Source organism: Megalopta genalis, chromosome 6 (genome assembly GCF_051020955.1).
Source record: "Megalopta genalis isolate 19385.01 chromosome 6, iyMegGena1_principal, whole genome shotgun sequence".
Taxonomy (NCBI): domain Eukaryota; kingdom Metazoa; phylum Arthropoda; class Insecta; order Hymenoptera; family Halictidae; genus Megalopta; species Megalopta genalis.
In genome coordinates this window covers 24,774,072-24,799,272 of record NC_135018.1, presented here as the reverse complement: position 1 = coordinate 24,799,272, position 25,201 = coordinate 24,774,072, and the positions used below count along the sequence as shown (strand labels likewise).

Here is a 25,201-nt window from a genome sequence, read left to right as displayed (position 1 = left end):
TTTCTCTCTCTTTCTCTCTCTCTCTTTTTCTTTTTCTCTCTCTGTATTCTGACTCGTTGTATATTTGCTTACTGCAGGCGACGGCTGTTTCTACATCGGCATGGGAGGTAAAAGCGCGAAACCCAAGATTCCCTCCTATGAGCCCTACCAGTGCTGTCCTGCCAAGGTCGCCCACGGCACCAAGGTCGCCAAGGCCACCAAAGTCAGTCCGCTGGCGAAGGACAAGGGCAAAGCATACGGTGCCGAGAGGTCGGACAAGTTGGGACTGTCGGCCCTGAAGCCGATTAACAAGCTCACGGCGAAGGACAGCAGAAAGACCGCGACGGTATCGGCAGGAGTTAGCAAAACCGGCAGCGACCACAAGGCTAAGAAGGGATTCTTCGGAACCGGTAAATATCTCAACTGGCTGTGGTAAATTGCGGATTCAAATCACTGCCCCCACGCGGAATCACGGATCGATCGATCGTCGAACGTGAACCGGACCGATCGGATGGGATCCACGATCGTTTCAAAATGGAATCCTCGATAACGGTCCAACGGATAATAATCATAATAATCGTAATAACCGTAATCATAAGAAAGAAAACAAAATATTCTAATCGCAGTGTTAGAGTGTCTTAGGGATAATGGATTACGCCAGGATGCTGAAGTTAACGTATATGTCCATGCGACCTGGTGGGCAGTGATTTTGATCGGCATCATAGGGGAAGACGTAGAGGTTAGTCATAGTGCCAGTGACACCCGATGTCAAGAGGGTCAGGAGAACATGATGATTGAGCAAAAAAAAATCTCGGCCGGCTGACGAATCCTCTTCGTATCTCGAATACAGGTGTGTCGCGCGGTCCATGAAGAGAATCACTGAGCCGCAAGTTCTGGATGAGCAAGACGATCCAAGACACATGCTATGGAAGCCGGTGGCTGGGTCCTCGGACTCCTCGGAATCGTCGGGATATATATATATCTATGCATATATACATATACATATATCTAGAAATAACTATTTCGCGAGGGACTAGCTTTCAAGATGTTCGATCGACAACTGTAAACGTAATCGTGCGTTCGCGCCGGATACACGTCTATGTTAAACCTGACGGAGCTATAATCACGACACGTTTCTCTCATTGTCGGACGTAAATCGCTCGGTCTACAGTCGATCCCTTGCTCCTCAAAATTATCGTTCCGAAGGTGGTTGGCAATTATAGCTCCGTCGCGCCAACGTCCGCCGACACCCCGTCCCGTTTCCCGCAATGTGTGTTGTCTGTCCACAAACCTTGTAACCGTCGATCGGATCCGGATCTATCTCAAGCCGCGATTCAACAAACTACATACGTGTGTGTGTGAGCGTGCATAAAACCGTCCGCTCTGAAGAGAAGGGGAAAACTATACGTATGGTCGGAAGTCAGCGACGTGACTAACGAATTTATAGATCAATCGGAACGACGCGATGAGAAAGGAGGATGTGATTTTTCTGTCTCTCACTGAGAGTTGGGTCGGGGTTGTGGCCTGTTGCAGTTGTGGCCGGGCTCCCGTACATCATGAAAGTCTAATGATCAAGGAGACGCACGAGCTGGAGGAGACGGACGAAACGGATGAACAGAGAATACCGATGAAGAATACCGAAAGCTGCGAGATAATGATACGCCAGAAACTGCCGAGACCAGTGTCACCTAAGAACCACGTCTATCGACCGATAGATCAGCGAGCCGAGAGCAAACAGAATTGAACACTCAGAATATCTGTCCAAGTGTCTCTTCGTTCGTTAAATGATCTTGTTCCTGATGTCATCGTCTCATCGTCATTAATCGTCATCTTGTATATCGAAGCGATCATCATCATATCGACACACACACACCATCATCTTCCTCCTCCACCGATTATCATTCACGAAATTTCAGTCTAGTCATCCATGAACGACGCGGAACGCGAATCATGCGCCCTTTCCCGTAACCCTTCTCTATCTATTTATCAATCTATATCAACCAATCAATCAATCTATCTATCAATCTATCTATTTATCTATCTATCTATCTATCTAATCCATCTATCTATCTATCTATCTATCTCTGTCTCTCTGTCTCTGTTTCTTTCTTTTCTAAGAGAATCAAACGTCCCCCGAACTTGAAAATTGAGAATTAATAACCTGCGAATTCGATTAACTCAATTGTCGCGCGTCACTGTCGAAGGTCGAGTTCACCCAGTCCGGTTCGCATGCATTTTTTGCAGACGTATGTGCTCTTGTGTTGTCCGAGTGCATCCTCGACGCTCGAGTCACGTGCGCGCAAACTTTGAGAACGGAATCACCCAACGATCCACCGCACCGTGGATCGTACAATCCCCGTCGATCGTTTGTGTCGCGACACGATACCGCCGTACCATTGCATTTCATCGGCAACAACCTTGACAGAACTTCGGCGGATTGCTTCCAAAGAACGGGAACCAGAATCGATCTGTTGCCGAACGTTTTGTAGTGTTCTCTTTGGTTAGACTTCGCGGTACGAATCGGGTGCGACGTTTTCGATGAGTAAAATTATCTTCGGTCGCTGGTTTAAACCCTGGAACGTGGAATCGATCGAACAATGAGAAGACTGTTTCTTTTTCGCGTCGCGTCGCGGCGCGCCGAGTTCCACGGTTGAAACGAACAGATTCACACGTCAACAATTCCTTAAATCAATCTGCAGATCTCTCAGAGTATGTTTATGTCAAGATGACAAGCGAGCAACGATTGATTTGTAGTCGCTTGGCAATCACGGCGTCCGTGTAGCAATCGAATAAACGATGGATGTTTCGTAACATTGTCCCAGAAAGTACGTTGACGATTTTGTATATCCGCAGAGTTTGTGCTTCGCAAAATGACTTCGACCTACCCGCACAATAAAACACGCACGGAACCAGAGAATGTAGAGAATCGATTTCTGGATGATTTTGTACGTTAGATCCTCCACGAGACGCGAGACACGTTTGATCTGTACACGCGAAACGCTGTTCTCTCCCAGTGCTACTCTCATCGTGGCAGCGACATAAACATACCCTAAACTCCTCAACAATAAAACGTCGAGGAACACGTGCGTTACTTATCACACAAGCTATCACTAATCGCTTTATCGCTTACTGGACCGCACGAGCCAGCACTAAGCAAGAAGGAAAAGTTACAAAAAAAAAGGAAAAAAAACTGAAAAATAAGTAATACATAGGTCTTGTTGATTTTTTTCTCTCTATCACTTTTTTCGAATGGTCCGTATATAAAATAAGACACCCTCCCCAAAAAAAAGAAAACAGAAAAAAAGAATACGCTCACCCGTCTATTTATTTATTTATTTATTTATACGAGTATACTTTATTTGCTGAATTCTGTACCACTGGATGCCGATAATCTGTACAAATTACTTCGCGTGGACATTGTACCGGTGTCACGGTCACCAAGCTCTGGGCGCGATAATTAATTATCAAACTGAACTGCACTCGGTACGTCTCGAATGATACGTCGAAAATTAGCAACGTCCTGGAAGATCTTTTTCTAAAACGATAAACGGAAAAATCGAATTCAGGTATTGCGTTATAGCTTAATTATCGCGCTGCGTCTGTGATCACGATTATCAGGCATGAAGTTTGTTCACTGCTCGTAAACCTTTTGCGCAAAAGTTTTGCCGACACAAGCCGCCGGACACACGGCGTCCTCGTTAATCACATAAGAGCAACATGTACGATAATAAACTCGATAATAAATATGTTTCCTAGTACCACTTAGTATCCTTTGTACTTTGCTTCGCCCGTTACTGCTAATGGTAGCCATAGAGCCCACCCTCCCGCCCCAAGTAATTTCTCCATACACGCATCGAACTTTATAATAAAAGATAAAAGAAAATAGACCACATGGTTCAGTTGTACGAGCCCAGTAATCATTCTACCCTCTTATGATCATAGTTTACATAGATTAGTGAGTCCTGTGTCGAGCTTGGGTGCTTGTCAGAGACACGCTGAGAACACGTTCACATCGGCACACTCACGCAAATACCTTGACATCCATCGCGCGATCGTAAGTTTCACAGAGGCCAGAGTTTACGTCTCTCAGCCTTTGACAACGAATCCTGAATCGAAGCGAGCGAATTAACCGAGAGCTGGTAAGTTCCCAGAAATCTCCTCGATTCGTTTCACGTGCAAATCGAAACGAATAGCCATTCCAGATCGTCGATTAATGTGAGTGGTTTTAGGACAACGAACGTAGAAAACAGTGTGTTCGTCGGTATTCTCATTTTATCGAATCCTCTATAACGATATTCTATGATTCATCACTAGAGGGAGGATTTTGATAATTGATCGAAAGGGGGTCAGAACTTTTATGAGAATCAGAAGTGTACTCGAGCGAATCTATTGCTAACTTAGGTAATCTGCTCGACGAGACCGAGGTGCTCGATTGGATGGTGAAACAGAAGACGGATGAGAGCATCGAAGAGATCGATCGTGACACCCTCGCCAAGTATATCGAGACCAAAGAATTCCTGGCTGTCATTTTCTGTAAGACATTGTTCGATCTCCTGTTGAAAATCTGTCGCGAATGTCACATATCCGTCGCAGTAAGTTAAAACTATTCGTCTTCTTGCAAAGGGGTTTACTAATACTAATACGAGTGTCGCGGGTAAGTAAGAATTCATGCATAAGTAACACAAGTAAATGGTCGATTGGAAATCATGGGATAGCGAATGCCTAAGCCTTCGTTCGTCGTTCCATTGCTTGGGAATTTTAATTTCTTAGTCGCATTTGTCGGTGGGGTGACTAGGCAGTCTAACATTCAATTTTTACTTTCATTTTTTCGATAAAATTCTATTCGATTTTTACCGACATTCGTAGAAACACCAATTTGATTGCGAAAATGGTCGAATACAAGCAGAAAAACAGCTTTCTTATATATCGTACGAGAAGCAACTTCATCCATTTTCATTCATTCAAGTCAAGAAGGATTTCTTCCATGATGAATTGACGTATTTAACAATGACTAGTAAATATAAACTTAGCATTTTTGGAATAATTGAATATTAAAATTGCTTATTCTACATTGGTTTCTTTAAGAACGTAATCTGAAAATTCTTCTGAGATATCTGAAAATTCTTATTTTCGGGATAACAATGCAATAGCTCATTTTTCATATTTGCTTTTCAAACCAAGAAATTCATGATCCCATTTTCATAATTTCGTTGCAACTTTCTTTTGTAAGATCTATTCCGAAACTGGTGGTCTTAGCTCCAAAAATATACATTTTTCATTTCTGCTCTTTTATTTCTGGTCAAAACAAAACATCCAAAATTGCTGCTTATTGTTACTTTGTTAATACTTACACGTCTAAATAAAATTGTATTTATACTACAAAGTAGCAGGTAAGCATTGTGTGGAGGGGTTGGTCTTTAGAATTAATTCCACAAAAAGATCAATTCTTTAACAATTGCCTAGACTTGATTTTAGCAGTACTGCAAAACTTCATAGAAAATGTTTTCTATAATACGTTTATACTAATGTATATTTATACTAATTCTCACCTCCATGGCCCAGTTTGTATAGAGTAGACTCAAAAGAGATTATTAAACCCTTAATATCTGTAACAAATTAGGAAATCCACTAAAATCTTCTATTTTACTATCCTTTTCTGTGTAACAAATAGGTTCCACAGTTTAATACTAGGTTGTCCAGAAATAAATTGTTTAGGTGTGTAAACCCAGATACCTCAGATTAGGATGAATACCCAGATACCGAATTACCTACTTTCAATTTAAAAAAAAAAAATTACTTTCATATTTTTGTTATCAAATGGCAAAATTACTATAGATTTCTAGATATCTTCTCAGGTATGTCCGAAGCATCAAAGTATCCATAGAAGTTCCATACAATTTTCTCATTGGCCCTCTATTTTATAGAATCAGGACTTCTATACAATCAATAATATAGTACTTTACGTTCACTTTCTTTACTTTCGAGATCATTAAGATTAAAATGACGAGTACCTTTTACTGCTTCACGTCCTACCTTCAATTAGACAAGCATGAAAAACAAAAGCATAAGTCCTTCTAATGATTGATAAATGATAAACTCTCAAATATGGAATATTGCATGATCAACGTAAATCTGAAATGTCTGATATGCAAATGCTATAGGTATAACCAATCGGGAAACTGCAATCTATTTTCGAACAACTTGATGACATGAAATTCCTCTTCGGCATAATAACGCATCGATTCGAAATGTAACGAGTTATCCCGCTTTCATAGACAAGGAGGATGACCCGGAAAGTCCTAGAGTGCTCAGGCACGTCGAGTTGATCGACGATGAGGCGGCTGAGTATGGCATAAAGATCGTCAGGATGAAAGATCGGTTGATGGCGAAGAAGTACGGATTCCGCAATCCACCAGGTATCACGTATTTCCGTAAGGGGAAGAGCATCAACTACGACGGAGACATAGACGACGAAGAGGAGGTCCTCGATTGGTTGACCAATCCAGAAAACATGGAACTGACCGATCACATTGAACGAATTAATAAGAAGATGTTCCAGAAGATAAGACAGACAACTGATTACCTGGCTGTGTTCTTCTGTGAGTATCGAATTTGGGCTACTTTTACTTAAATGGAACTAGAATTCGGGTGTTCGGTACAATCTTCGGTACGAATCTTCAAGAAAACGTGCAAAAGTAAAAAATAAGAAATCCGTTTTCCTATGTGAAACTTATATTTTTAAATCGCCGTTAAATCCGAAATCAACGATAATAATAAAAGTATTCGTCAATTTAAAATATGCAAACCACCATGTAACTTTATTTGAACTCAATTTTGATCTTGAACAGTTTCCGAAATAACGTTAGAGCAGCCACTCTTCAAAGAGTTAATTTCACTGTTTAAACGTGGGTTTCACACTTTTTAATTTTCTACAAGCACAGTTTCATCGAATAACGTCCCTTGTTAAGATTTCGAATATTATATTCTCATCAATACGTTTTCAAATCTGCCTTGAAATAATTTTTCTAGCTACATATTTACAAAACAAAAACTTCAACTTTAACATCCTTTTTAGATTGAAAAATAGTACATTGTCACACCTGCGATTGTTATTTCTAATGTTTGTAAGCATTTTTTAAAATATACTTAAAAGTACGGTATAGTTTCATGAAATTGCATTTTATTAAATAAAATAAGACTTTCGAGCGTTTCGAACGCGGCGGCGCGCGTGTGTTTAGATAGCAACGACTGCAAACAATGTGGCAGGGTATTAGGAGAGATCGAACACATCGACGACGAGGCCGATGGGGCGGGAATCAAGTTTGTGAAAATCGACGACAAACAGCTATCGAAACAGTATGGTGTCTTCGCGCTGCCCGCCATTTTGTTCTTTAAGATGTCCTCTAAAGAACCGGTTATCTATGCAGGTAGTACTTGAATACAGATTTAAAAATACGTTCAATAGTTTTAAATATCTATTTTCAAATACTTTGGACGATTGCAGGTGATTTGTATGACGAGGACCAGATTCTGCAGTGGTTGATGACGCAGAAAGATCCCTCCGGGGAGGTAATCGAAGATTTGGAGGGAGAGGACCTTCTGAATTTGATTAGGGAATCGGAATCGCTGGCGGTGTACTTCTGTAAGTCTCACGGTTCTTCAGGCGCGGCCAACTGCCAAGCAGGAATGTATCACTAGCCTGTTGCGTGGCACAATACTCCTATATTTCTACATTCCCTTCCATCTTACGATCTATTCTACTCCATTTTTGGAACTATATCAATTGAAACTTAATTGCAAATGGTAAAACACGAATCTGAAAATATTTTCCGCATTCTGTGCTACTCTTATTGGCACAAGACTTAAAGTTGAACATACAATTAACACGTTCGCAAGGCTTTCCTCAGCAACTGGCTTCATAGATGTGACTGTTAAATTTATATGACTGTTACGTTTATAAAATATGGGAAAAAATAACTAAAAAATATCATAAATACGAGAATATTAATCGTAATTACACTTATGTAATTACTTACTGCATGTACATTCTAAAAATTCAAAAGAACGTGCGCATTGATAAAAATCAATAATATTCTACTTTTCATATTGATCATGTCCCAAATAGTTTAGGGATGAATATAATATGGAGCTATTTCTTTTTGTCGTATGTCCTTCGTCTCAATGAAAATCCTCGCTTCTAAAAAAAAATTTAAACATCTGTCTTAGTTTTTTAATTTGACTTCCATTCAAACAGATATTTATACTTAGTTCGCTTTATAATTCTCTTATTGGTTTAAATTGCAATTTTTGTCAACTATAATGCGATTGTTTGTTTGATTGCTAAATTTTATTTTATATAGGATGAATTGATAAAATAAAACTTTTTTTTGGAGCCACTGTATTCGATGACCACCAGCGAACGTGTTTAAAACTATTCTATAACCAAAAAATAACTCGTTTCGATTTCCAGACGGTAATAAGCCACTTCAATTTTCTTGTCACTACAACATTTAATACAATTTTCAATGCTAGATTTGTAATCTCCATGAAACTACTGCTACCAGAATCAGTGTCACAAACAATTCCTAAATTATGATTTCTCAGGGTACATCCTTCCTTGTCTCCAAATGAAACCTAAGTCTAATCAATTTATATGTCTGTAAAGTACTTGGGAATAATAACTGCTGAGCGCAGCCAGCAACTCGTTTGCGAATATTAATTCCTGCTCTGGAAGCAACGATGTCGAGCCAAAAACTGTCTCGCGAACTCAATGTACATAGGCCACGGTGAATCGTCGTGTTGTCTTTGACGCTTCTATTTGTCCGGCTTAAATGTGTCGCAACGATTAACCGAACCGAATCGTCGATTTTGTCCGTCTGTACTTTCCGTTATACGTTGCTATTGGCCATCTCTCTCGTCACTCTGTCTTGTCTTGATACGTCTGAGGCTGTACACGTTGTCTGCTAATGCCGCAGGGAACAGAACGCTTTGCGAGTTGTGTCAGGCAAAAAATCAGCGCAAGCAGGGCCGCCATAAGGAGCGCAGGATCGTCGAGCACGATGCGGCCGAGGAACTCGATGGTACACGTGAACACAGAAAAAAGCAAAAACCTTCATTTGCTGACCCCGGTCCCACTCTTCTCTATTCGCCGATACATTAAACTATGTTCCAGATAGCTCTGCCAGAAATCTCATCTCTGTGTGCCACAATCCGAACACGAGCATCACACACACACTTCAGACATCGATCCTGGCGTGTACATTTTTGCGATGTTTTTAGCAGATTTTCTCGCTTGTTTTGACTCCGAACACGATACAGCATATAAAAATAATTTTTATGTAAGAGCTTTCGACGCCCTCCGTTCGTGTCTAAAATGGCGAATCCGTAGGTTCTCTTCGGTCGCGGGGCAAATGAATTTTTGAAATGCGCCCGATTTTTACGAGAACACGATTTTCCAGGTCGAGCGACAATAAACGTACAACATTGTTTTTTCTCAAGTTGGGACACGATCACACTATCACACAGGTGTACCCGCACGTTTAGACAGCATGCAGAAAACCAATAGAGCCAAGCAGAAGAACCATAGCTCCCTAGACATCCCGCTGATCAGCATGTAATTTTTTTGTTTGGCCATGTTTGAATGAATCTGATCGATTCAGAATTTCTTTTGCTACCAGTTCTGCAGACTATGTGTCATTTTTCAATAGAGTTAGTTCCCCTCCGGTGTGGACAGCAGCTTTCGTAGATCGTCGTGAACCTGAACACCACCGCCTGTATCATTTCATGTTCCCCAATAGGCTGCTGTCTTTCGAGTAAACACTGTTCTCTAAGGGTTAGCGAATTTTATAACGATACAGTTTCTCTTTAGACGTCGAAGACTGCGAGCAGTGTATGGGGATCTTGGAGGAGCTGGAGAACATTGATGACGACTGCGACAGACACGGGATCACTTTCGTTAAAACTAACGTGAGTTCTAGAAAACATTCACAAACCTGTCAAATAGTATTCGATCAAATGCATCAAAAATCGATCCCTAGAATTATTTAAATATTTTCTATGGACAATTTATTCATTTACGATGAAGTCAAATAGTAAGATAAAGCTGATTATATACGATAATTATGGTACTTCCGGGAAATGAAGGATTCCTGAGGTCATTTGAAGTAACGTTTTCCTTAGCGAAAATGCAATCCGTGGCTTTGTTTACGAGTTATTAACGAAAAACACTGACCAGTCGGAGAGCGAGTACGATCGGCGTTCCACCCTCGTGGCCAATGTTGCATGGCGCCGGCAATTTGACGCAGCGGTAGTGGTCGCGAGAACGGGACGTCAGCCATACACGATCTCTCATTGGTCAGTGTTTTTCGTTAATAACTCGTAAACAAAGCCACGGATTGCATTTTCACTGAGGACAAAGTTACTTCAAATGATCTGAGGAATCCCTCATTTGATATGTTCGTTTCTTTCTATAAAGTACAAAATACAACAAATTTGTAATCGATTTGAGGGTTCAATTACCTCCAAGCTTTAAAAGAAACATTAAAAAGTGTTCTAATGTTTTGTTGCAGGGGTTTTAAATAAATCTTTCAAATAGTATTTTCTAAATACGTTTCTCTTTCAGGACTACAAGGTAGCAGAAGATTATGGAGTCACCGACTTTCCTGTGCTAGTGTATTTTGAGAGCCAACTGCCCAATGTGTTCGAAGGTTTGCATCTTTGCATAAATAAAAGCACAGTAACTCATCTTTTATTCTATCGTTTGTTGACCGTTTTATACACTTTTCCGTGCAGGTGATTTAGCGGTGGAGGAAGAGGTTCTACAATGGCTGATCACCCAGAGGACCGAGGACAGGATCGAATTGATAACTAGAGTGATGCTGGAAACGTCAGTTGAAGAGACTCAGTACCTTGCTGTATACTTTTGTGAGTATACGTCGACGTCCTTACGTTACGTCCTTATACAGCGACGTCCTTCGAATCTGTCTAAGGCAACCTTAAATTATCGTTTGTGTTACAGATAAACAAAACTGCCACATATGCGATGAAATTTTGGAAGGATTAGAGAGGGTCGACGACGAATGCGACGTTTTTGGTATCCATCTGGTGAAGATTCAAGATCCCCAATTAGCTAAACGCTACTCGATCAAAACGTTTCCCGCTCTCGTTTACTTTCGAAATGGCAATCCTCTTCTGTTCGAAGGTTTCTGAAAATTCATTAGATCTCGCTAAATTGGAATTTCTTCTATGAGTCATTTGTTCTTCGTACCTCACAGGCGATCTGCAAAATGAAGAGTCGGTTCTCGAGTGGTTGATCGACGATGACAATCGTGAATTGGCGGACGAGATCGAAGCAGTCAACGACAGAATGTTAGAGAGGCTACTAGAAGAATCTCCATTCTTAGCAGTTTTCTTCTGTAAGATCTGAAGTGCATAAGACACACCTCGTTGAATAATAAGCGATCAAGTTTTCCTATGAATCACCAAAATAACGGAAATAGATCTTCTCGGAGTCTCAAAATATCTCCTTCTTTCTACTTAGGAAATATTTTTGACATTTCTAAAATGGTTCACTTCATCAGATTCCATTAAATATATCGACATATGTTTCGTAGACGACGAAGATTGTCCCGAATGCGACGAGATCATGGAAGCCTTGGAGAAAATTGACGGCGAGGCTGATTTATTCGGCATAGATTTCGTGAAGGTCTACAGCCCCGAGGCTGCCGAGAAGTATGGGATCCTCAATGTCCCGTCGCTCGTTTATTTCCGTAAACAAACACCATTGCTGTACGATGGAGATTTGACGCAAGAGGACAAGATCCTCCAGTGGCTGACTTCTCAGGATGTCTTCGAAATCAAGAACGAAATCGAAGAAGTCAATAAGAAAATGTTGGACAAGTTGCTTGACGAGAACGAATTCTTAGCGGTCTTCTTTTGTAAGTATTACACGTTTAAATGACCGTAAACTTATCGGTAAACTGTTTTCAATTTATTCCGAATTCACCGATTGTTTTACAGACGAGCACGATAATAAGGAAAGCGAAGAAGTGAATGAAAAATTAGAGGACATCGACAGTGAGACGGACAACTTGGACATCACGTTCGTCAAGATGGCTGACCCGAGATACGCTAGGAAATGGGGTGTTACCAAACTGCCTGCCATTGTGTACTTTCGCAAGAGATTCCCCAGTATTTATCGAGGTACATATGTTTCATTTTAATAGAAAAATCATTTCATTTAATTAAAATGTAGAGAGAGAGAGAGAGAGAGAGAGAGAGAGAGAGAGAGAGAAAGTAAAATTCTTCAAATAAACTGTTGATAATGGTGTTCAGGGTGTGCTAAATAAGAGATACAAGCTGTTTCCTCAGAATATTAATAAAGATGTCGACTTCATCTATCTATTTAATACAATTAAATAATTATATAAATATATAAAAAGAAATTATATAAAAATAATTATATTCTACGAAAGATATCTGTGTTACTCCTTACTTAACACACCTTGAAGAAAGAAGTAACATTGAAGTTAAATTTTAATCCTACATATAGTTCGAAACCAACTTGCACAAAATGCTCACGTAGCAAGTATAATACCTAATGGAACTTTATTGTTCTTGACCATTAATCGAAATCCATGGAACGAAACTTAGTTTGTCGAAATTTATTCAAATTCATAAGTAAGTATATGTAAAACTTGATCCCATGCCTAATAGCCAGGTTAATTCTCGTTCGTATCTTATAAAATATAATCTTGATTTAACATTGATTGTTCCGCAATCATTTTTCCATAAAGGCGACATCCACAACGAACACGACGTGCTCGAGTGGCTGCGCAAGAACAGGTACCGTCAGCCGGAACTGAACATCTACATGTACATGCTGATTGCCATTACCGTCCTGTTTGCCATGTACACCGGTTTCCTGTTGTCGTGCTTCCGGTCGGAGCCTGCCGCGACAACTGCGCATCCGAAGCAAGCGTGAAAATTAGGACCAGGAAGCTAAAGACGGTTTAATTATACAAGCCAAACAAACAAAAAAAAAGAGAATGCCAGGAAAGAGACTACGTGGACTGTTGCTGCGCGAATGTGCGTTGTTGTTGTTGCTCCGACATGTTTCACTTAAAACGAACACCGTTCGTCCGGAACGAACGACACGATATCAAAGGCTCGATGATTCGACGATAAGATCCGTCGTTCTTGCGCGGCATCGACGAGCGCCATGTTTCGCTAGCCGATGAACGAATAAAAGTATACTTATTGTTAGCTTGTTCGCGCACACCGTACCATCGGGCTCGAGACGGCTGCCATGGCACGGTGTGTGCATATATATATATATATGTATAAAAACGTGGACCAAATCCGTCGACCTTTCCAAAGAAGATTTAGACCTCTGTCAAATTCAGAAAGCTGATCCAGGGAGCTGAGGTGTCTGAACAACGCGGAGGAGCGAGGGCGCATTAGTGTTGAGCTACCGTCCGGTGCTAACACACTCGAGTCGCATCGTGTTTTAGGAAAATTATTGTTAATGCGTATGTTTATTATCGTTTGCTATATATTTTTATCGCGTTTAAATCTTTGTCTACTACAGCTCATTGTATTGCTTTCTTACGATCCACTGTAGCCATTATTCCGACCACACTTTGTATTTCTTACGTAAGCGATACACGTACCAGGAATTCTTTGTTGTGTTTCTACTTCTTCTTTTTCTTCTTCTTCTTCTTCTTCTTCTTCTTCTTCTTCTTCTTCTTCTTCTTTGTCTTCTTCTTATTCTTTTTCTTTTTCGAGTGATTATAAAGCTGAATCGACGCACACCGGCGTACACTGTTGCGATTCAAGGAATGTTTGGTGGTCGATGATCATCGACGACCGTAATTTATAATTATTCTGGTTTTCGTAACTTGTTTAGCGTGAACTGTCGACTGTCGTCGACGGCTTTGACAGTGGTCTTGCGCACGATAGATCATCTTTGGTCCACGTTCGCGAGGGGTGATGATCGACACAGGATCGTCGCGTTGATCCGCGTCTGTTCCCGTGGATCATCGCCGATCTTTCCTTTTATCGACCCAGACAAGGTGAAGATCTATGTGACGACCAGTAAAACAATTGCCTGCTGATGCAATATCGGTTAACGAGGAATTTATTGACTAAACGAACCCTTTAGACCAATTCCGAACCCGTTTGAACACACTTCCACCTGCCGATTGTAAATAATGTAAAAGTGTGAACGATGCATTGTATAAGACAAAATACGATGGTTTTACTTTACATTTATGTTTCGCATTCGTTTCTTTCTCTTCGCCTATTTCTCTCACAGGACACCGCGTAGATTTAATTAATCGACGCTAATTGCGCGCGCGCACATAATGTTAGTTCATTTTGGATACACTTCATTCGCTTAGGGACGGCGTTGATAATTCAGCGAAATCTGTATTTCTCTGGTCAAGTCTCTAAGAATTAAATTGAACTTTCGAAATACATCTGGGAGTATGTTAATGTGCATGGCGTGTGAATTTATTATCCCGTCCTTACGTATTTATTGTCGTAAAACTCGATTAGCAATTATAATTAATCCATTGGGCTCCGAGCAATGAAATAAGGCCATTTTTATGTTTATAATTATTTAGTACTTACAAAATTGTTTAGAAAAGCATAAAAACGCTATCGAACTGATGCTTGAACTGATGCTTCGTGTGGAACAAAATAAAAAACGTAAATAACTTATTAAATAAATTATTTTTTTCGACATGTATACATGGCATAATTACAGATTCCATATACCAATTCATTACAGGAGAAACAGATATGAAAGAAAGATTCTCTAAAAACTGCTTCAGATAAAATTGATATAAATGTGCAATATGTACAATAGGATACAGTAATATAAATTTACTGATAATAAAATTACATAAAACATATTGCATTCACGCAACATTGTGCCCAATGGGTCAATTAGATGTAGATGGAGTTCTCCTAGTATCAAACATATAAAGTCTTTTTAAAGCATAACATATATACGGAATTATGTTTATATTTCTAATAGGTTAACACAATGACGTAAAGTAAAGGAGTGTTTCAAATTTCCCGCCGCCACATATACAACATAACGGGGACGGCTCGAAGCCAACTTTAGAGCAAACAATCCACTACTGCATTGAAGTGCACGGACATTGAAAATTTCTTTACTTAGCGGAAGAATGGCGGACGTGTAAGTGTTGTTCGAGTCTTAATGAAATCTGAAAACATCGCGTGTTATAATAACTCTATCCGATTGAAATTATGTTATTATTGATTCTTAGTATCTGGTTTATCGAATGTTTACTATAGTTTTCAAACTTCTTGCGATAATGAAAAGTTATAACTTGCTGCTGACAAGTCTCGACCAACGTGAGGCAGAACATAGTTAATATTTTATAAATATTTACATTGTAGATTTTATAGGAAACGATTAGTTTTTATTTTAAATCGGATCGAATTGTAAATATTATTATTTTAGATAGTGGTATTGTTTCATATTGCATGACAAAACTTTACATAACCTTGATTTTGTGTACCATGCGACTGGTACTTGTTAATGTTATTGTGTATATACTATGTACGTTTAGTTCATAACATTTATAAATATTAATTTACAGACAGAAGGAAACTGTCCCCTCAGCTAAGAAACTGCCGGCAGTACCGGAGTCGGTACTTAAGAGGAGGAAAACCCGTGAAGCAGTTAAGGCTGCACGTCTTCAAACCTCTATTAAGGTACTAGAATTTAATTAATACTTCATATTTCAAGTTAAACAATCACTTGAAATTTTGCTTTTCAATTACTTAAGAAATTTGTTTGATTTCTAGCAACGTGCAAACCGTTACAAGAAGAGGAAGGATATCTTTAAGAGAGCAGAAAAATATGTGAAAGAATACAGAACCAAGGAAAGGGATGAAATCAGATTAATAAGACAAGCCAAAAACCGTGGAAACTACTACATCCCTGGGGAAGCGCGTCTCGCCTTTGTTATACGTATTCGGGGGTTGGTATAACTTATGATTTTCAAACAATTATTTATTAAATAATTTATATTTAGCATATAAAATAAAATTTAATAATTCCAGTGTGAACCAAGTTGCACCGAAAGTACGCAAAGTACTTCAATTATTCCGCTTAAAACAGATCAACAATGGTGTATTTGTGAAGTTAAACAAGGCCACAATCAACATGCTTCGTATTGTTGAACCTTACATCACATGGGGATATCCTAATCTCAAGTCAGTTCGTGAACTGATTTACAAAAGAGGATTTGCCAAAATAAACAGGCAACGTATTCCTATTACCAGCAATGCTATTATTGAGAAGAAGCTTGGTATGTTGTTTTACTTTCTTATTTTTCAAGAATCATTTTACATTTGCATGTTACTAAATATTGCTTTAATTTATGTTACTGGCAAGTCCATGGGAGTTGAACTTATTATTATACTTCTCTCTTCCATCTTGTCAGAAAGTAATAGAACTTTTGAAAAACCTTTTCATGTAATGTTTATGTACTGGCAAGTCCATGGGAGTTGAACTCATTATTATACTTCTCCCTTCCATCTTGTCAGAAAGTAATAGAATTTTTGAAAACCTTTTCATGTAATGTTTATGTACAGGATTGCGAAAATTCATACAAATGATTACAGAACAGTCTTTTTTATTCAATTGTATAGTATATGTTATTAATAAGTGAAATATGTTTTTACAGGTCGTTCTGGTATTATTTGTACAGAAGATTTAGTCCATGAAATATTTACAGTTGGGCTGAAATTCAAATATGCAAGCAATTTCTTATGGCCATTCAAGGTATATAAAAATGCATGTTACCCATACCCGCGACATAGGCATGATTGTAGAAATGTTCAATATTCTATCGATCTCCTACTATGTCGAAGAATAATATGATCTTCTCTTCATGGAACACATGCACTTTGTGTTTCTTAGTCGAAATCAAACAAACCTTTAACCAAATACTTAACTTTTAAAACAAAATTAATTGTTTCATTCTTTCATCTATAGCTCAATACACCAAATGGTGGATGGCGTAAGAAGACTAACCATTATGTTGAAGGTGGTGACTTTGGAAACAGAGAAGATAAAATCAACGAACTTCTCAGGAGAATGGTTTAAATTTATAAAAATCTTAATAAATAAACATTTAAATACAATATACTATCTTGTGTTACTTATTACTTTTGCGTTCATATGTTTTACTAGTCATAAGGATGGTTTGAAATTGTCATATTATAAAGATTCATTGTAATATAAAAGTCTAAGAATAAGTGTTATTCAAATCATTTACATCATTTTCTTCTCATTAGTTATCAAATGATTTTATAAATCTTATAAATACTAGACAAATTGCAATGATACAGGCTCAAGGAAAAAATATAGAGAAAAAGTTATATATACGCCAATTTTTTTCCGTTCGTTATGGATATAATCAATAGTACATAATATAACTACAAGTGACGCCAAAAAATGTTTTTATTTGAATGCAGTACATATGTGGACAACAGACGCATGCGCTACGTCCGTCACATCAAGTAGGTACGTACATGTATGTATATGTATGTACATAAGTTAGTTGTACATACTCCGATCCGTAGTCTATTGTAATGTCAGAATGGAAGAGTAAAGGCGTAGTTGCGGTTGCGGGTTCGAATCTTACTCCAGGAAGTTTAGACCAAATATTTTTTTTCGGGAAAAGATATTCTTTTTCATATAAAAACAAAATCTTTCAGAAATCTTGGTAAGTATGTCGTCCAAAATGTGGTTAAATATATAGAAAATTTTTAAATTACGTGTGCATGCTTTCTCACATGTTATATACATAATTCATACATAACCTTGTTTTTTCGGGAGGAAAAAAATAATTATTACTACAACAGTTCGCAAATGATGAATTTATACAATGTATGGGTAAAGCTTATATCTACTATTGATAAACTGTTATCATATACTACTCTTTAAAAGAGTTGTGACAGTAGATAATTTTTATTTAAATAGTAGAAGCGTTCCGTTTTGGCCCACATGGACCCACATGTTCTTATCTTCGAATCCTGCAAACGTCAATTTTATTTTAATAAATCAAACGATTTTTTTTTTCTTGTAATATTTTGTATAATATTAATGGAATATAAGTAAACCTTTAAACTGAACAATATACTAAAATGACTTGAAAAATAAAATAATTTTTTATTTTATACTTGCCTTAATTTATGATAGAAAAACTTTAGTTTCAATATATGTATATTTAAATTGTAGCAATAATGAATAAAGACACTGAAAAATCTTCAGATATTGCTTCCAATGATGTGGACTCATCTATCAATAAATTAAAATCCCCATTGCATAATACAAAAATGCCTGTTATTCATCGTAATATATTACAAAATATTAGGATCAGTGAATCTATAGCAAAAGGTAAATTTATTAGCTATTATAATTGTTAAAATATTGATTACAGTTTAAATACAATCATTATTTAAAATGTTACGCATTACATAACATTTTTTATTTATATTTATAGGTGGAAAAATTACAGAAGATACTCTAGAAAATATTATGTCACAAAACCTTAATACTACTGCAAAACCATCTATGATAGTAGTTAATAAAAATCTATCTGCAAATAATGTAAACAATGAATTCCATGAAAATTCAACAAAAGTGCCTACAGTTAATAGTGACAATGAAAAATTGCACTCTAAAGTAGAACATAGGAAACAGGTGAAAAATAGTTCTTATGTTATGAAAAAGAAGAAAGAAAGTATTAATAAAGTAGGCAACGTAGAAAATGTCCAAACTACCTCAAATGATATACCAAAGCCTCAAGAACTACACAAAGTATCTGATCAATACAGTAATGAAAAGAGTTTAAATGAAAGTCAAAGAGAAATAGATGGTACTTATGAAACTAATGAAAATATATTTGGTAGATCTAAACGAATTCGTAAGTTAACTAACTTTGATGATTATGTTACATCATACAAAAAAGAAATTAAAAAGAAAACAAGTGTTAATATTTTATCAACTACACCTGAAACAAGTACCACAGTTGCAAGTAATCATAATGAAAATATAAGTAATTCTACCACACCAGTTTTGACCAGGAAATCACTGCCTTTATATTCTAGCAACGTTTCTGGACATCATACTAGTATTAAAAATATTGGAGATTATTCTAAAGACGAATTCAGCGACTCTTGTAGAAGTACTGAAATTTTAGAAGATCTCAAATATCGTCTTAAGAGTCCTCAAAGATCTAATAGTGAAATATCTATGGTATCAATAAACACTTCCATACATGAAAATGCAAATTTAAAACTAGGTTACAGTAAACATTCAAATGATGGAAGTTCGATTCTAATAGACAAAAATTTAAGCAGTGAATCTTCCTCAGTTACAACACCAGTGAGGAAAAGGGGAAGGCCCAGAAAAATTTCTTTGATACAGCAGATAGATAATGATTCCATTGCAGAAACATTTGTGCATAATAAAGGACATAATGAAAAGTCATACAATATTACAAGTAACAATGGCTTAAATGATGATAGTAATGCTGAAAGTAACCCATTAAGTTCCTCTCCTTTTAGAAAAAGGGGTAGACGGTCAAATTCAAGCAAAGATAAAGGTAAAGGCAAATCCCATTCTGCATTAGATAACGAGTACATACCGAAATTAAAGGGACCAATATCTGTGGAGGACTCAAAACCAGAAAGTTCCAAAGCAATGGATACTTCTGATACATTAAAAGTAAGTATCTTGGAAAGTTTATTTACTTAATTATTTTTTCATTTATTTGCTTCTACTTACACACTTGTAATTTAGATAGAGTGTGCTAAATGTCACGCAATAATGTTAAAAAAACAATGGCATTCGCACAGTTTGCTCAAACATAACGATATGTGTTGGATACAAGGTGAAGAACCTTTAGTAAGTATAGTACTCTGATAAGAATTCTCTTTACTTTGTATTTTATTTACTAACAAATATGATACTTTAGGATTTCAGTGATGAAAAGTTATGTAAAAAAATATTAAATGTTACCATCAAGAAAAGAAAAGGCAAGTTAAATTGTGAGAAATGTGGTGCTCTTAAACGAAGTGTGAATGGTTTCCTGTCTCATGTACAATTTTGTGGGAAATCTGATGAAGTATGTAATTCAAATATTTACTGATCTAAGAAACCAAAAATATTAGTGTGGAAGCATTTAATAATTTTGTATTTTAGGAGAAAGAAGCTCTGATGATGACATGTCCAATTTGCAGTGCTGTTATGATGCCATCTTCTATGGAGATACATGTGCGAACACATAAACAAGTTGAACAGAAGAAAAAGGAAGTATTGCAAATCTTTTCATCAAGTAAAGAAAAAGTTAAACGCAAAGCAGCAGAAAAGTAAGTCTTGAATAATTTCCATTAAATTAAAAGGAAATCTACAGTAACATTTTAATTTCAGAGCAGCATCAAAAATTTCGGAATTCACTGAACTCGTAAAAGATGCACCTGCTGAAAAAAAGATAAAACTTGACTCTTCTGCACTGGTGGGTTTTTGTTTCGTAGAAGCTTTTATTAAACAAGAATAAATGTATTAAAATATTTAATGAACACTTTTTAATTAAATCTTATAGAAAAATTTAATAAAACCACCTGAACAGAAAAAACATGTACCAAGTGTATGGAAGGGTAAGTGGCGTAAGGAGTTAAACTCTGGGAAAACATTAGCTTGCCATCAACTTGGTTGTAATTTTACAACTTCGTCACTAGAGGATATGAAAACACATTATTCTACATGTAATTTCGTTCCTCAAGAGGTACCAACAGTACAATAGTACTACTGATATATGTTATTTGTCTAGTGTATCTTCAAGCTAGTAAATTGTATTTTCTTTATTACAGTGTTATTTATGTAAGATATGCAAATCTTCAACTAATACCAAAGAAGAGATGGTAACACATATTACGGAAACACACGGAGGAGCAATTGATGACGATGACAAATATTCGGACTTTGAAGGAGAAAGTCATATAAACGAAAGTATGATTTAATTCTACTATGTAAAAGATACATAAGTAATTCAAGTCTCATTGATAATTCCTGTTTTTAGAATTATCTGACATGATCATGGATAAACATCACACACAAAAACTCCATTGGACAGAACCGTTCTTACCTGCTATACGTTGGACTATGGAATTGTACATATCTATACTTCTCATGACAACTTATAACACAAATTTAATAAATGAAAAAATTTGATAAATCATATCATTCTTTTTACAGTGAGCAAAAAAATTATGAGCTTCAGTTATACCATAATTATACACCTAATACATTTACTCTGTTAAAGAATACTGATGCTACTAAGCATTTACCGCAGGTGGAAGTTTCTATGAGAACAAGGACAGAAAAAACACCTGAAAACTTATCTCAATCAGAAATTTCGTGGAAACAGTGGCAAAGATTTGAAGGTGGTTGTGATAAAGGTAATTGTTCATGATAGAATATTACACAGTGTTATGAAAGTATACACATTTTTTATTTTTTTTAGGAATTCCTACGTTTTTTGTTGGTGGACCAATATGGGCATTGGCGTGGTTGCCTATTCCGTCGCCAATGTACTCGAAAAAACCGACCCAATATCTCGCTGTCAGTACTCATCCATCTATGGAAAGTGAATATGCTGTAGGAAGAGCATATAGTGAAGCTAATATAATACAAATTTGGAATGTGGGATCTTTGAATCATGAGTAAGTAATAATTCAATTATAGATCTTGAGGCACATTTATATTTTCATACAAAAATTGTTGGCAAATTAAAAATAGAATGAAATCATATTAATGTGTCGAGATAGATATTTTCCAAAATTTTGAAGATTTTCATACTCTAAAAATGTATAATAATTCAGTGTTTGGTAATAATATTATAAGAAAACCAATATGTGGTTATATTTAATATTTTGAATCTTTAAAACTTTTAGGACTGATAATGAAAGAATACCTACGTTATCATATGCTCTTGCCCATACAGCTGGTACTGTATGGTGTTTAGAATGGTGCCCATCTGGGTGCTATCAAGATGAGAGTCTAAATAATTATGAAACTAAGCAGGAAATATCACATCCTCTTAAACGAATGGGTATGCTTGCAGCGGCTTGTTCAGATGGTAGTGTACACATTTATTCGTTACCCTTTCCAGAAGAACTTGGATTTCAAAAGACTGAAGGAAATACGTATGTAGTTAACTAATAAACTTCGTTGTATCTTTCTACATATGTTACTTATATGCTAATAATATTTGCTACAGGTGGCCCATATATCAAACTGAGCCAGTGATAACATTAGTTGTAAATATACCTATGTATGATAGCAATAAACAAACATGGCAATGCACTAAATTATCGTGGAGCAAAGAACATAAACATAAGTAAGATTTTCTAACTATATTTCTCTGTTCCTCGTACAATTTTATAGTAGCAAACTTGTATGTTTACTTTTAGCACAATTGCTGCTGGATTTTCAAATGGTTACATTGCATTATGGGATCTTACATGTGATTCACCAGTATCAATGCAAAAGAGACAAAACACGTACTTAATAAATGCGTTTCAGCATTTTTTTGCTCATGGTAATGCTATAAGTAGTAAGTATTTTCATTTCTTTTGATAAAGAATATAAAATATGGAATAAAGTCTTTAATCGAAAGATTATTTGTGTAGTGATAGCGTTGGTTCCATACAATGAAGCACGTTTCCTAGCTTCGGGTAGCATAGATAGAATGTATAAATTCTGGAATTTAGATGATGTAAGTACTCCTCAATCTTCCACACAAAAAGGTATTATAGCTGATGGTGTATGGATGACACACTGGCCATGTTCTGTCATTAGTTTTGATGATGCACTTGGGTAAATATCAAGATCAGAAATGTTACTTTCTTTATAGAATAAAATTCATTAATAATATTATTATATAATCTATTGTTGTAGATATAAACATACAAATTCATACATAATTCCGATACGAGATATGGAATTCAAACTCCACCCTATTTTGCCAACCAATTCTCCTACTTATGTAAGTAAATGTCAAGTAATTTTTTATATTAAAACACTGCATAATTATTGTTTAACCATTTATTAGGCTTTATCAGTTTCTGATTACGGCAATAGCATTGCGCATGGTTCGCTAGCAGGAGAGATAGTGACTATTTTTCTTCACCAAGTTATATGTGCTAAGGATAATGAGAAAATTTCCCAGAAGAAAAAAAAGGTAGTCCTCTGATAAATATACTACTTTTAAACTCTCAATAGGTCAGCTAAATCTGTATCCTGTTTTCAGTTAAGTTCACACGTTAAAGTAGTGGATCTAACAAAAACTGGAAATGAATCTATGGAAGATAAAAATCCTAAAGATTATAACTATATGCCACACACTTATAATGTATGCAAAGATCGTTTCGGTATTACATTTTACGATAAACTACAAGTAAGTTAGATTTTTTTAGTTTGTCTCAATTGTAAAATTTTCTTAAAAATTTTATAATGCAGTAATTGTACTTTACATTATGATAAAAGGATTCTGAACGTACTGTGCCATCTCAGTCAATACAGGATAAGGTAACTGCAGTTCAAATTGAACAATACCCATTTATGTCGGTAAATAGGGTAAGGATTAATTTTATTTGTCTCAATGTTATTGTTTTATGTAATGTTAATATTAACGATAAATTGTAGATATCATGGAACCCAAACGCATGGAGTTATTTGTGGTTAGTAGCTGGTTATCAAAATGGCATAGTAAGACTGTTAAATTTTAAATATATGGCATCACGTGAATTAAAGACATCTTTAACCCAGCATGCAGAACAGATGTTAAAAAAGACAGTAAGAGTTGATGAAAAAAATTCTTAACATATGAAGTGATAAAAGAATAATTTATACTTTTCTAGTATAATATATAATAAAATTAGTAGTGATCGCTTGTTGTTAATTCATAATAAATTATTTTTTTATAATTTTATATTTGTATATACATGTATTAGGCCAATATTTATAAGCACTAAAATACCAATAACGAAATACAAATTATTGTTGTATATGTATTTTAAAGTATACAAATTTAACTAAATTCAGATATACACACTTCAGATAATATCAGGAAAAATATATGTTCTGGATACATTCGTAAATAAAGGTATTTAAATATTGTACTAATGGAATTATCATGAAATTATGTTAAGAAATAAACTATTCGCAATTCTGAGTTTTCTGTTAGTGTTTGTAATCTGAGTTTACACTAATTTAAGTAGTGGAAACATAAATAACAATTATTTTATTGTAATTATTAATAAAATTGTTATAAATAATGATTATGTATAAGTTTATGATATCTTTGTTATCTGATATCAAAGAGAAAAAATGGAACAAAAAATAAGTAAAAAACGGTCGCATTTCTATTTTCCTAATCTAAAGACTAACTCTTGTGTTATAAATTAATTCTCGTATTCTCTCTGACTGTGAACAATTAATACTGGTGCGTTTTGGTAATTGGATGGCGAGGAAGCCTAGAACCAAGAAAGAACGCTAGCTAGAACTCGATAGATGCTTGCAAGCAGCGAGCTGCTTGCTATTATCTTACCTATAGCCTCTAGCCTAGAACAGTCAAATAGTTTGATGTTCCTCCGAACCCAAACTGATCTCGTTCGAGCGTCAAACCGTTTGAGCTTTCCATCCGTCTCGGATAGAAAATGTTTAAAAACTCACTACTAGCCGTTATCGTTAAATTATGGTCGCTCGATTAACAAATTTGAAGGTCGTAGATATTAGAATTGCATTTATTGGGGTCTACTTTCTAAAAATCATGAAATTCTATGTATATTTACAATACTTAGTCGTCAAAAACGTCGTATCAACGATTTTCTGTTTGAATTAAAATCCAATTGAACATATTTTCTGATTAGTTTTTTTCTTTGCATGCATTTACGAAATCTAAATCGTGCTCGATATAGAACTTTTACTAAAACTATAAAAATAAAGCGTAAAAAATCTTAACAGATGGATTCCCTCCAAAATTTTGACAGACATTTACACATGTATTTCAATGCAACGCCATATCATTATGTACTAATTACATATACTGTTTTAGTATATGAGCTCCGAAATATTTTTTAAATTTTTACCGTAATTAAACTATTTTCGAAC

At 36.2% G+C, this 25,201-nt stretch overlaps 3 protein-coding genes and 1 long non-coding RNA gene across 12 annotated transcripts in view; 3 read left to right on the top strand and 1 right to left on the bottom strand.

Moving 5' to 3' along the window:
- Positions 1-14,476, top strand: part of hlk (hulk) — a 50,770-nt gene extending 36,294 nt beyond the window's left edge. For 3 of the 8 annotated variants that reach the window (XM_076523292.1, XM_076523294.1, XM_076523293.1), the window contains exons 18-19: positions 78-389; positions 1,513-3,737. In XM_076523292.1, coding sequence (XP_076379407.1) covers positions 78-389; positions 1,513-1,547 — 347 coding nt within the window. In that variant the 3' untranslated portion in view covers positions 1,548-3,737. Of the gene's footprint in view, positions 1-77; positions 390-829; positions 3,738-4,380; positions 4,513-6,254; positions 6,579-7,217; positions 7,407-7,483; positions 7,664-8,954; positions 9,060-9,847; positions 9,946-10,600; positions 10,686-10,770; positions 10,903-10,996; positions 11,180-11,252; positions 11,394-11,591; positions 11,916-11,997; positions 12,181-12,773 lie in introns of those variants that run through there. The other 5 variants (XM_033473900.2, XM_033473898.2, XM_033473902.2 and 2 more) reach the window with 4 other exon arrangements.
- A 582-nt stretch (positions 14,477-15,058) lies between these two features.
- Positions 15,059-17,167, top strand: RpL7 (ribosomal protein L7). The gene is made up of 6 exons (XM_033473821.2): positions 15,059-15,184; positions 15,612-15,726; positions 15,820-15,995; positions 16,078-16,325; positions 16,704-16,801; positions 17,015-17,167. The coding sequence occupies exons 1-6, from the start codon at positions 15,174-15,176 to the stop codon at positions 17,123-17,125; spliced, it is 759 nt and encodes a 252-aa protein (XP_033329712.1). The 5' UTR covers positions 15,059-15,173; the 3' UTR covers positions 17,126-17,167.
- A 297-nt stretch (positions 17,168-17,464) lies between these two features.
- Positions 17,465-18,335, bottom strand: LOC143259767 (uncharacterized). The gene is made up of 2 exons (XR_013033768.1): positions 18,209-18,335; positions 17,465-18,057 (listed from the first exon to the last, which is right to left on the bottom strand). It is a non-coding gene; the product is annotated as an uncharacterized LOC143259767 (long non-coding RNA).
- LOC117222223 (uncharacterized) lies at positions 17,598-24,369 on the top strand. 2 transcript variants are annotated; one of them, XM_076523290.1, is made up of 21 exons: positions 17,598-17,747; positions 18,296-18,421; positions 18,528-19,753; positions 19,829-19,933; positions 20,004-20,153; positions 20,231-20,397; positions 20,459-20,543; positions 20,631-20,813; positions 20,899-21,037; positions 21,108-21,198; positions 21,284-21,486; positions 21,552-21,750; positions 21,982-22,233; positions 22,308-22,427; positions 22,501-22,643; positions 22,720-22,906; positions 22,988-23,075; positions 23,142-23,270; positions 23,340-23,486; positions 23,576-23,665; positions 23,735-24,369. In XM_076523290.1, the coding sequence occupies exons 2-21, from the start codon at positions 18,361-18,363 to the stop codon at positions 23,909-23,911; spliced, it is 3,942 nt and encodes a 1,313-aa protein (XP_076379405.1). In that variant the 5' UTR covers positions 17,598-17,747; positions 18,296-18,360; the 3' UTR covers positions 23,912-24,369. The 2 variants fall into 2 exon arrangements, with proteins under 2 accessions (XP_076379405.1, XP_033329711.2); XM_033473820.2 differs by having other exon boundaries at positions 18,263-18,421.
- The last annotated feature ends 832 nt before the right edge of the window (positions 24,370-25,201 follow it).